The sequence below is a fragment of the Neopelma chrysocephalum genome, unplaced genomic scaffold (genome assembly GCF_003984885.1).
Source record: "Neopelma chrysocephalum unplaced genomic scaffold, ASM398488v2 Primary Assembly neopelma1_43, whole genome shotgun sequence".
Lineage (NCBI taxonomy): Eukaryota > Metazoa > Chordata > Aves > Passeriformes > Pipridae > Neopelma > Neopelma chrysocephalum.
The window spans coordinates 22076164-22089414 of NW_020897702.1; the positions used below are offsets into that span (position 1 = coordinate 22076164).

Below are 13251 nucleotides of genomic sequence, written 5' to 3' on the forward strand. Positions count from 1 at the left end.
TTTGGTATGGATAAATATGAAGGCTTCTGACTGCAAAGTTCCAGCCATTCTAGTTGGACAAGCAGTTCACCGTGCTTGTGTTTTCATTATATAACTCTAAGATTTTCAGGGTAGTGTTCATTTAAGGAGATAATGTTTGTTTATTTTTCATGAATCCTTTTGGGGTAAGTAAGTGGCTTATCAAACTGTATGTTTTTCACTTCTAGAAACCGCAATGAGCTTGCCGAGACCCTTGAGCTCTTGAAAGCACAAATTGATCCTGCCCTGTTGAAAAATAACAATTCTCAGCAGGAGAACTCATCACGTGAAAGTCCAAGCATAGAAGATGAAGATGCCAAAAAGGGTGAAGAAGCAGCTGCACAAGGTTTTCTGCCTTCTTATCTCAAATTTTAAATGTTGTGATGTGGCAATGTTAGACTTTTCAGCTTCATGAAAAGTTACTGTGTTAGATTAGGACTTTTTAAAAAAGAGAAAAAATGTTTCTGTTCAAAGTAAATCAAGTAAATATTGAATCCTTTGACATTATATTTTTTGAGTTTTTCAGTGCATATTTAAGCTCAAGAATTTATTTATAAGAGGAGAGCTATGTACAAATTGTTTCCTAGGTAATTTTTTTTTATTTTTGCTGTACCCTTTGTATAATATTGTAAATACTCATCATTGTATGTTTTTGTGGGGCATTGAACTGTTGCCAAACTTTTCTTGTTCTAGCAACATTAAAATTTGAAAAAGAAAAAAATCTGCTTGTGCAATGCCATGATTGAAATCAATATAGTATTGGGTGTGGTGTTCATTCTTGCTTTTGAGTTTGAATCAGACAAATATAGGTTATTTCCTCAAATGTTTCACAGTCAACATGATTTTTCAAGAAGACATGAGATTAAGTTAAAACAATTAAAAATACTGAAATACTGTAGAAGTGAAGCTGTCCTTACCTACCTCCACTGTATTGTTGTTATTAGAATCATAGAATCATTTAGGTTGGAAAAGATCTCTAAGATCAAAGCAAAGAACTTTTTTCTTTCCTTATTATCATGTCATTGCACATAATCTACTAACTTGCTGACTTGTTGGTTTGTGCATTGGTTTTACTAAGTATCAGTTAGCTTGAAGTATTTTATAAGATCTTTTTTCAGGTCATGAAAAAGAGCTAAAAGCTTATTATCCCAAGTAATTTTACCCCAGTTTTAATACCTCGTATTATTATTTTGTTAAAATAGAGGAAAATATTTTCACAATCAGAAACAAGATTTAAGTATTACAGTGTGTTTGTAGGTGTTTTTTTCAAATGTGTATGAGTTAATTGGATATATGGAATTAGTTGGGGCCTGTCTTGGTTCTGAATACCAAAGAGAAAGATCCGGCATTTTATTCGCATTCTTTGTGCAACAAACAGTGTAGGACAGAAAAAATAAATGAAATGTTTAGATAAAGTTGGAGTTGTTGTGGAAGCATTAAAAGAAGGTTGTAGAAATGGCAGTAAATTGTGACAATCACCAGCAGAATTGTCTCTCAGTCTTAGGCATTGCTAATATCTAATTCTGCATGTAAGTGCCAGCACAACCTGCATGGTTACTGACACTGCAGAATTAATTCTATGTATTGATTTTGCCTTTGTCTCAGTCAAGCCAAATCATCTAATTGACATCTCTTCTTCAGATACGATTTTACTTCACCTTGAATTCAGGAGCAGTCATTTTAAAAACATTTCAATGAATGTCCACCTTGTAGATAATTCCCTAAATCCTGTGGCACACTCATCTGGCTCAGTGCTTGCATTAGGCTGTGTATTGGTGCAAAATCACCCCTAAGCACTAGTTGCAGAACCACAGAATAGTTTGGAATGGAAGGGACCTTTAAAGGCCATTTAGTCAAACTCTCTGCAATGAGCAGAGCCCCGTCCAGGCTGACCTTGAATGTTTCCAGGGATGGGGCAACCACCACCTCTCTGGGGAACCTCTGCCAGTGTTTCACCTACCTAATTGTAGAAAACTTCTTCCTGATATCTAATCTAAACCTGCCCTCTCTTAGTGTAAAACCATTCCCCCTTGTCCTGTCACTTCATGCACTTGTCAACATTCCAGCTCTCTTGTAGCCCCTTTAGGTACTGGAAGGGGCTCTGATATCTCCACAGAGCCTTCTTTTCTGTAGTCTGAACAAGCCCAACTCTCTCAGCCTGTCTCCATAGCGGAGGTGCTCCAGCCCTCTGAGCATCTTTGTGGCCTCCTCTGGGCTCACTCCAGCAGGTCTCTGTCTCATATATGTAGTGAATAATGAAATTATTTACATTTGCAGTGAATTGAAGTGCTGTCAGTGTATTCACAGAGTGCTACTTAAAGTCTTTCAGTTGAGAAGCTGTGGTTTTTCTTCCTTGTAGTCCAAGGATTGCACTCAAAGCCCTTCTAAGGTGCAGTGAAAACATATCAGAATGTGTTGCTGTTTGCAAATATACTTGTTTGCTTTGGCCACTTTCCATGCAACATTAAATTAGTTCATACAAAAATATGGTAAACTGACCCAATGCTTACATGTTTTCTGCTGGCCTGATTGATTGACTCAAATAGCATTAAGAAAACTTGTGCTTTGACTGAGTAATTTTGTATATATATGAAATGCTTTATGAGAAGTTCACGGAGTTTAGCTATAGAACATCTGCTGGTTTTCAGTATGGAGAAGTTTTGGGATTCCGGTGATCCTTAATGAAGCTTGGGAGGAAGCAGTAGGTGACAGGAAGAAATGGTTGGACAAAGTTTAGACAGAAGTATAAGGAAGCTGGAAGAATTCAGACACAGAAAAAAATATCTCATTTTCACTGTTAAAGAGAAAGATCTTTACAGAGGTGGCTTTTTTTTTTTTTACAAGGGCTCTGAGGGGGGATCATTTTTATGAAGGGGAAAAAACCAGTCTTGAGCCTTCAAAATGTTACCATTTCTGGTGCCTTATAGATGCATCTTTCACTGAGATTTATATGGATACATGCATTGTATTTGAAAATATTATAAAATCTGTGAATTCTTCCTCACTGCTCTTTTCTAGAATGCTTTTTTTCTTTGATGTAATTGTGAACTGTCATGTACCGTCCCCTATATATTTCTAACTACTTTGGAAAGCTCTCATCATGGAAAAAAACTACACTAGCTTGGATTGAGAGGGGCAAAGTAGAAGGAAAAAAAATAATCTTTTTGTTTGCAGTTATGGCACACTTGCAAAAGCATCTTTCAGATGGTAGGAGCTGCTACTCTGGTATATATAGTGATACTGTATTTGCTTTTTCTAATTAATTCTATTGCTGGCTGACACAAATCGGATAAAAAAAACCTTAGGTATTTGTAATGACAAATAACGAGCTTAAGCATATAATTACAGAATAGCTGTATGGTTTATTCTGAATGCTGGAACTGTACTTCAGGCCCTAATAATCTAAAACTGAGTTAGCAAAGTGGAATAACCCGATTGTTTAATCCCTGCAGGTTTTTCTGGGATATGCTTCTATTCACTGCTTGTTTTAAAAAGAGTAGATGAAGTGGGTGTAGAATATTGTCTGTATGTAGGAGATGAGGTCATTGCCCAAGAACCTGGATGAATTTTGCCATAAGCCATAATGCTGAATGTCTTTTCTCCGAACTGTTGAAGTACAATAGTTAAGAATATCTTGAAATAAAAACACATACAAACAGGAGACTGACTTCTCTGAGGAATTTCACTTGAAGGCCATGGAATCCTACACTGTGTTCTGTTTTCTGAAATAGTCCAGAAACTCAAGTGAAACTTCAGGCCTCTGCTTAGGCTTTATTTATCCTCTGAAAATATGGTGGTACTACTGAAGAGGGGACTGGGATGTCTGCTGAAGGAAGCATAAATCTAGAGTTCTGCTGCTGGCTTCTGAAATTTAGGTTTATCTTGGTATATGATTAAACTGAACAGTGGTTCTACAGCTAAAAATTGTCAACCCACTCATTTAATGACAGTGTTAGACAAGTGAGATTTCAAGTAATTGAACAAGAGAAGATTCCTTTGTGTGAGACTTAGGGCTGTTGGTTTTTTTAGATATGCTTTTGTTTTGGTGATGTTCTTTGTAATCATGTAGGTCCCCTGATTGTTTCATAGCTATTTTTCTCTGTCAACAGAAAATCAGTTAAAAATCAAAGAAGAAAAAGAGCAGGTGGAGGAACAATCAGTGGAATCAGAAAGCCTTCCTCTTCCTGTGGTCAAAGAAGATGAAAATATGCTGAAAATTGAGAAAGTGGAAGAAAAAGAAATTATAAAATTGCCAGTAATAGTAAAATTAGAGAAACCTTCAGAACACAATGAAGAAAAGCAAACTGTCAAAGAAGAAAGTGACTCCTTTAAAGAAAATGTCAAGCCTGTTAAAGTAGAGGTAAAGGAAAACAAAACAGAACCCAAAGACCTAAAAGAAGTAAAAAGCTGTTCGGACAAAATAGCAGTTCATGAACCAGAGAGGCTAGAATTTTGTGTTAATGTCAAAACTCCCCAAGAAATTGTGGAGAAATCTGTGGAAGAAAGTGAAAAACTTAAAAATGACCAGCAGGCAAAAATACCACTTAAAAAGCGAGAGATCAAGCTGACGGATGACTATGACAGTCCAATAAAGGGGCCCCTGTGTAAATGTGTTACTCCAACAAAGGATGTCTTGAAGGAAGAAGGGAAACCAGAAGAAGAAGCTTTTAAGAGAGTCCCTACAATTACTGCTTTATGTCCTGATGGGAAAGTGCTAGTAAATGGAGAGGTTAGCTGCGAAAAAATAACCCCGGGCGTCATACAAAACAATAAGTCAGAATACTCTGCTGGTGCAAAGGAAGACAGCAGCTCACTGAAAGAGAAAAATGGAAAAAGTGGGGAAAACCTATCAGACTCCCCAAACTCTATAAAAACGTGTGAGATTGAGAAAAATTCAGTAACTGTGCTGAAAGAGATTGGGGCTGTGGTCTCTGAGGTTTCTAATCAGAAAGTGCCTTCAAAGGAGGAATCTAGTCCTGTGGAAAAAGAGTCCCTTGACAGCACAACTACTGAAACAGTAGCAGAAGAGTCTTCGAACACTGAAGACTGTGCCAAAACAACTGAAGAGAAACCAGCAACCAATATCAAAGAGGGCAGCCCACTGCCTCCCAAAGAATGTTCAGAGAAGTTGGAGACGTCCCCAAGTGCATCTGCTCCTGAAGAACTGCCCACACTTGCAGTGGCTGATGAAGAGACTTTAGAACGTAAAGGTGAGTCTGAGGAGAAAACTGATTCTCCAAAAGCTGCTGAGGTACCTCCTGCATCTACTTCTCCTGTTACTGTGGAGAAACCTGTTTTGGAAAAGGAGGACTCTGATAGTAAAACAACTCTACCTGAGGAGAGCAAAGTAGAAGAAAAATCCAGCCCTGAAAAACAAGTGGAAGAGCCAGATGCTGCCAAAACAGAGCCAGATAGATTAGATGATGCTCATGCATCTAATCTGGAGGACTCCTCAGAGAGCAAAAAGGAATCTCCACTACCTAAAAGCAAATTTAAATATAAGCTAGTTTCTGAAGAAGAAAGTTGTGCAACAGAGAACAAGGAAATAACTTCTGAAAGACAGAAAGAAGGAATTAAATTAACAATCAGGATCTCTAGTCGGAAGAAAAAGACAGAAACACCGCCAGAAGAGGTCAGCATTGGCCGCACATTAAGGCGCTCTCCAAGAATATCCAAGCCTACTCCAAAAGTTGCGGAGACTCGGGATCAGAAGACTGAGAAGAAGCGAACTGAAGAGGAAGAGGAGAAACCTACAGCAGCACAAAAACCAGAACGAAAAGAAGATGCAAAAAAACAAGAGAAGGAGACAAATTCTAAGGTTAACAAGGTAATATAGTTTTATTACCTGGGAATAGAGAATACCAGCAACCTTATCTATAAGGATATACACTTACATAGGAATATTGAAGAATATGTTCCTTTTGTCAGTTTTTGCAAAAAACTAGCTTTGCAATTCAGTTAGTGGACTCAACCAATTTTGCAACACCTTGTAAGAGAGTGATAATATCTCTTGACTTACCAGTTCGTAAAATCTGTCACTTGAACTAACCTAAGTAGACCAAATCAATTGGAGAGAATTCTAAAAACTGACGTGATCAGACGTGAGTCTGTCTGGCTGAGTGGCTGAATGGAGACTTGTAGCTCCTGTGGATTTGCAAGATGGATACTTGTTGGTGTCAGGTTGGTCAGGATGATCATAAGCTAAAAAGGAACCAACAAATGGTAAAGAATAAAAATATTATCACTTCTGTTTCTAGGTGAAGCCAAAGTTATTGTTGTGGTGAGTTCCTGATATAATTTAGCTCTTCTCATGTGGAATACCCATTTTAATTTGGGTAGAGCTATTTTTTTTCATGATTAACTTTTGTTTATGCAGCATAGATCTTTACATCAGGGAAATGTATCACAGAAAGTTGAACATACATTTGTATAGTATGGTTCTGAGTCTGTGTATTTATAAACACCTTTTATTAATTTATTTTCTGTTTTTTCTGGATGTGGAGTACAAAAGAGAAACAAGGAATAATGAGTTTGTATTTTTAAAGTGCACTGTTTTTATATCAACTTGTAAAATCCTGTCAGTTTTTCCACTGCAGCACATTTTTGACTGATTTTGTAGTTTTACCAAAGCATTCACTCATTTAGCAAGTTTCTTTCACATACTGCTATGTTGAATAACCTTCATAAACGGAACAAACAGTTGATTTTTCAGTGAATGGTAACATCTATACTGAAAAAAATCTGTCATAATAAATTTTCCATTTAAATATTTTAATTTAAAAAAGAAAATAAACAAAAGTAACAATGATTGTTAAGTCCTGTAAGTGGTTAGAATTTTGAAGTACTGTTGCTACAGGTGTTTTAACTTGATCTCTATTTTGAAAGATCAGGAGATCAGAAGATGCTTGCTTTTCTACAGAGGTTTTAAAATAATTATGATAGAGGAAGAAGTTTGAAGCTGTTAAGCTGTTATTTGATCAAGATAAAAAAATATCAAATTCTTTAATAGCCTATTTTATGTCCTTGGGTTACTTTTCTTTTTAAAGAAGGGTCTCTAAAAAACAGATTTGAAATGATGATGATGTATAATGAAGCCAAAATCTAATCCAATATTATAATGGATTTTAAATACCTTTGCTACTGAAGCTTATGGAACAGTAAAATCCCTTGAAGAGGTGGAAATTAATGTTAAGAACCTGAAACAAAATTTTACCTATATGACAAGTACTGCTGTGGTACAAGTTAATTCTGCAAGAGAAATAGAATATTTTGTGCATTTTAGTTTATTCAGCTCGTTCGAATCTATGAGTAGTTAAGTCAAAATTGAAAAAATGCTCTGAGTTGAAAAAGCTGGAAAAGTTATTTTCTTTTTTCAATGTCTTTGGGGAGGGAAGAATTGTGAGAGAATGATGGCTGTAAGAAACAAGTCAGTCAACAGGAATAAAAGTTTCCTCTGTTTGGCATGTTGCTTTAAATCTAAAATACCTTAGTTGCACAAAGTATTTTTAAGTAATTCAAAATAGGCTTCTGAATTTTATTTGGAACCTGTTTTTCATTCAAAATATAGTAGTAAATATGATAGAAAAGGGGTAGAGGTTCCTTTGATTATCAAAAAAGAAATATCAACTAAATCACTTTTCACTTAAGAAAAATAATTGAAAACTATAAATGTGAAAGAAGACCTAGATATAAGTTATGCGCTTAAAAGGTGCAGTGATTTTATTTCAGAAAGACATGTTTTCTGAAATAAATAATATAAAAGGCTTAAACTATATGAGGGGACAGCGGGACAGAAGAAAGATCCTCTTTGAGTAGAGGCAAGCTATCGTCAAAAAGTCAGAAAGTTTAAATGTGGAATTTACCATGTCCACTACCGAGTTTACCTTGCCAAAATAGGTAAAAATGGGCTGAGTGAAAAAAATTGTCTTCCTTCTTTTAAATCTCACTTGACAATTTCTTTCTGTACGTAGATGCAATTTTTCTCTCCCTTTATCCTGTTGCATTTTAAGGATCTTGGAAAGAGGATCTGTTCATTGAAATGCTCTGCTGTAAATTTACTGCAGCTGTTCTGACTGAAATGAATCACTTTACTCTAGAGACAAATATTTTTTAAGATCTGGGAAGAAACTCTTCTGAGCTTCTTTCCTGTTTTTTCTTTGAAATGGTGTCTCTTATAGAAAAGCAAAGTTCGGTGGACGGGTACACGAACACGTGGCAGGTGGAAATACTCAAGTAATGAAGAAAGTGAGGACTCAGAGAGCGAAAAAAACTCTGATGAAGAGGAAGAAGAGGAAGAAGAGGAGGAGGAAGAAGTTGCACCTGCTGATGACGATGAGCCGTGCAAGAAGTGTGGCCTTCCCAATCACCCTGAGCTGGTAAGTTTTTGGGGAAAGCTTCTGTGGGCTGTTGTGTCAAACTTGGTGGATTGGCTTTGGTGGTGTCTGAGGGCACATCAGCCCTTGGGATGGCTGTACGTAGGAGAGTACTTTCTCGGTTTTAGCTGGTAAACTCACAAAAGTAGGTGAGGTACCTTTGATAAGGAGGGAAGGAAGTTATTTTTTCTGTTTTCCACCACAAAAATACCATCTTTTATGAGGTATTAACACAATTTAGCCCATTGAGAATTAATCTGGGTGAGGCTTTAGGTTGTGCCTGCAATTGCAATAAATACAGAGGAGACAGCATTAAAAAGAACCCCAACAATGTCATGTCTGCTTTCCAGTGTCACATGACATGGCCACAGCTATGGTCATCCTCATTGGATGTAGCTGCACATCACCCTGAGGACTGAGTACAGCAAAATCCCAGACAGAAAGAGCACAGTGAGCTTCTACTATTTCTCATGGTTATGGTTCCTGTTCATCTGTGGTAGATATTATGGATTCCTGTTTATCTGGGAAACCACCATGTGCAGTCCTGATATGAATCCACAAAGTAAGCCCACTCTAGGGTGTGTGACAGATATCCTGGCATAGCTGAGGCAAAGTTTGACCTTTAGAATGTTAGAGATAAATATTTCAGTAAATACACACACAGCTTATGCCAGCTTTGTTCCTCAGTTTTATGGAAAGGGATATCTCAAATTTTACCCAACTAAGTATGAACTCTAATAGTTGCCTAGTTCTGGATGCCCCTAAGAGCCTGTAAGGCTTTGTCCCTACTATCCGGGTCATAAAATCATCCTGACTGAGGAAAAAGGCCAGGTCTCCTGCATGAGGATATCAGTGCACAAGGAAAACAGTTCATACCCCATCTTGTTCAGATGGAGTTTTCCACTTAGTCTAGGATCTGGAAAGTATTACCAGATTCTACACTAAGGGCCCACAGTCTATGTAGTCCAGTAGTATTAAGTACTGAGAAGGCATAGTAAGAGGAAATCTGTTGTTAAAATGAAAAATTGTGATACATAAACTTCCCTATAAAAATCACTCTTGGCCCTGGAAATGCACTACAGGGTTTTTTTGTTTTGTTTTGGCACAGTCCAAAGTATAAAGCACTTCTGTGTTGGCTGGGGAAATAGTTCTGGAGCTTGTTACTTGTTGTGAATGCCAAAAGATACTTATGATGTATTTCCACAGATTTTGTTGTGTGACTCTTGTGACAGTGGATACCACACAGCCTGCCTTCGCCCTCCATTGATGATAATCCCTGATGGAGAGTGGTTCTGCCCACCTTGCCAGCATGTAAGGTTCCTATGTGACTTCACTCTTCTCCTTTACAGCTTTGCTTGTGGTTGTGGAGATTTGCTTGGACTCATAACAAGTTCTTTCTGCGATCTTTTTTTTTCCTGTTAACAGATAGACTGGGATGAGTGGTAGGACTGCTGATCTTCCCTCCCGTCCATTAGTAAAACTGAGTTTTGTGACCTGGTTTTCTCTTTTCTGCTAGTTTGTGTTGCTGACTTGTAGATGCGAATCTTCAGCCATACTGATTATCTCCCATCTCTGGTTAAATCATCTCAAGACTAGTATAGATAGTATTACAGATAGAATGTCTTAATTTTTCCCAAAAGAAACATTTTCATCCTGGAGGCAGAAGCAGTAGACAGTGAGGGATGGATCAGTGGCCAGAGCAAGCAGCTGTTTCTGAAGTACTATTCCTTTTTCAGAGATGTATGCTCAGAAGCTGGTTACAGAAAGCTGCTATTTCAAATGAGTCTTGGTATAGTTTGCTTCTGCTGGGAAAGCCAGGGTTGTTCTTGTCAGGTAATAGATAAGTATGAACATTTTTCAAGGTTGGAAGGTGCTTCTGCAAAAAAAAAAAATATCTGGGCATCTGTCCAGTTTGGTTTAATGTACATCTAAAGTAGCAAGATTTGCAGGGATGGCATATGGGAGGATAAGCAGAGTGTGTGTGACACTGTTCTTGTTAAATTAATGAGAAACCACTCATGCACATTTTCAGAATAATCTGCCTGATCCCAGCCCCCTTCCTTGCTTTTAGAGAAATTCTTTGCCAAAAGGGCTGTTGCCCTACAATAAGCTAGTGACATTGGGCATGACATGACTGTATTTGTCATTGATTTTTATTTATGTCTTCTGAGGAGTATTTTTAAGTACTGATGATCTTGAATATGTAAGAATGCTTTCTCTACAGTTGTAGTTAGAGCATCTCCTTGCTCTGTTGCTGTTAGGTACTCTTTAATATGAAAAATGACAGATTTGTAAAAGTGTGAAGATTATCCTTGGAAATAGTATAATGAGGGCATTAACATGTAATAAGGCACAGTTTATCCATTACAAGTAATTCTTACATATGCCTTCTTGAGTATTAAGTAGTGTTCGAAGATATGAAACATTTGGTAAGAAAATGATCCTAAAGTGTAGCTCTGCTTTATGCTGCGATGTCCACAACCTCATTTGTTCTCCAAAGATTAAAATAAAGGACAAACAGAATTCACTCTGTGTATGCACTCAGCTTTGTGTGTGCATACGATCTATGTCTGTGCAGTCCTCAAATTTCTTTGAGACCAAGTTGTAAATACCAACAAAAACATGCTAATTTAGAAATATGTTTATTCTAAACATCATTAATATGATGTTTATGCACGCTGCTTCCTGCATTAAATACCAGTTAGTAACTGGGAGGATGCATCTCTGTTCCCGTTCATAGAATCATGGAACGGTTTGGTTTGGAAGCGACCTTAAAGATCATCTACTTCCAACCCCACTGCCATGGGTAGGTACACCTTCCATTAAACCCAGTTGCTCCAAGCCGCATCCAACCTGGCCTTGATGGTGAAGCACATCTCTATTGTAAAACCTTGTTCACTGAAGAGGAGCCTCCAGCGTAGCAAGGCACTCACACTTCTTCCAGACAAATACATAGTGAATGAAGTGTCTGAACATTATTTCAATGTCAAAATAGTTCGTTATGAAAGAAACTAACACTGTGTTTGCTTCCTTTAGAAATTACTCTGTGAGAAATTAGAAGAACAATTACAAGATCTGGATGTTGTCTTAAAAAAGAAGGAACGTGCAGAACGCAGGTACTATTGTTTGGTACTGACTTTTCTCCAGAGGTCATCCACATTAATGTGGGGTTTGAGTCTTGTGCTTTAGATTCTGTTAAACTTTGCTAAATTTACAAGATTATGCAATTGGTGTAGTGCAGTGAGTCAGTGAAGTTGCAGCTTTGAATGAAATTTTGTGTCCACCCCTGCCAATACCAAAGGCTAAATGCGAACTGATTTAATGCATTTAGGAACAACAGCCTTAATATTTGGAACATCCTATCTGCAGTTTTCTCCTGAAAAGGAGGAACATAAAACACAGTCTGCATAATTTATACCTTTTAGGACATATATTGAGTATTTTGCAGGATTTAATAACATCTGTATGCATTATTAAAGAAAATTTTGCATGAATTTTATCTTAAAAGGCAAATTTCAGCAAAAGGTGACACTCTTTTATATAAAGTAATTGAGCAGGCTTATATTTGTGGCAGGTACTGTAATATTACGTGGGATGTAGTGAGTCAGTGCTGGGAAGAGCAAAGTACAGTCTGTGTCTACTTTCAGCTTCCTTCAAATCTGTTTGTTATTGCTGTTGCAGCAGCAACAAGGATAGTGACAGATCAGGTACCAACTGTTTCTAATGTCGCTACTTCTGCTCAGACTGTATCTGGATCACACTGTGGTAAAATTATCCATGGCTTGCCAATTCTGCTGAATTTGTAGCTTTAGGAATGAAACTATTAGCTATTTTTATGAGTGAGCTCAGCTTACACACAGCCTCCATCTGTGCAGTAGTACAGGACATACAGGAACTGTGTCTGCTGCTTTGCTTTGTGGTGGGAATGCTCATTACTGGTGTACAATATTTTTGGTCCTACTTTGGTAAACATTCTGCTGGCAAAAATTACATGGAATGCAAGCTTTTTCCAGTTTGTCCTGCTTTCTTGAAATCACCAGTGTTGCATAAAAACACAATGATCTAACAGTAACGGGATACAGTTGATATCATAGCAGTTTTCAGTGTCTGAAACAGATGTCTTACAACCATTTTGCAATTTGATCCTCATACTAAATGAGGTGTTATGTTGTATATCATAAAATTGAGGTTTTATTTTTTAAAGTTTTTTATAAAGTTTCTTAAAAAGAGAAATGAGCTTGGGTTATAATAGACACTTCGATACAATAGCTGAATATTGAAGCCTTCCAACTTAATGATGGTGTATTTTAGCAAATAATAAGGTAAAAAGGCTGAAGAATCATAATGTTAGAGGAAATTATAGTCTTTATAACAGCTCAGTGTATAAATTAAAACAAATTGGTTGTTTGGGGCACAAAAATACTTGAATGCACTGTTTCTGAAAACTCACAGTATGTGGTGTCTTTTTGGCAAAGAGAAGAAATCCAACTCTGTCATTATGGATCTGTCTACTTAATAGATTCTTTGAACCAGTTGGTTGTTCCTGCTCAGATCTAAGATCTGGGACTTATCCCTTTTGGATCACATCCTGTCTTTACGTAAATTTTCCAGGTGTGATTTGAATTCCTATTTTATCTTTCAGCATCTTCAAGATTGGTGGTAGTTATGGATCTAACAGCATAATCTTCATAATGTTAATATTTTTCAGTTGGTTTTTACTTGCTTTTTACACCCCAAGTTCAATCATTTCTGTGGTGCCCACAATCTTCAAATACTGTTGATTGTCAGAGCTCTTTGGAAATCTCTTACATTATACATGCAGGAAAATGTAATCATATGAGAATTAGCACATAATCCCAAC

At 37.1% G+C, this 13251-nt stretch overlaps 1 protein-coding gene across 1 annotated transcript in view; it reads left to right on the forward strand.

The window, feature by feature from the left end:
• Positions 1 to 13251, forward strand: part of RSF1 (remodeling and spacing factor 1) — a 64296-nt gene that overhangs the window by 31639 nt on the left and 19406 nt on the right. The window contains exons 5-9 of the mRNA XM_027677587.1: positions 207 to 364; positions 4128 to 5845; positions 8196 to 8393; positions 9597 to 9701; positions 11427 to 11506. Coding sequence (XP_027533388.1) covers positions 207 to 364; positions 4128 to 5845; positions 8196 to 8393; positions 9597 to 9701; positions 11427 to 11506 — 2259 coding nt within the window. The remainder of the gene's footprint in view (positions 1 to 206; positions 365 to 4127; positions 5846 to 8195; positions 8394 to 9596; positions 9702 to 11426; positions 11507 to 13251) is intronic.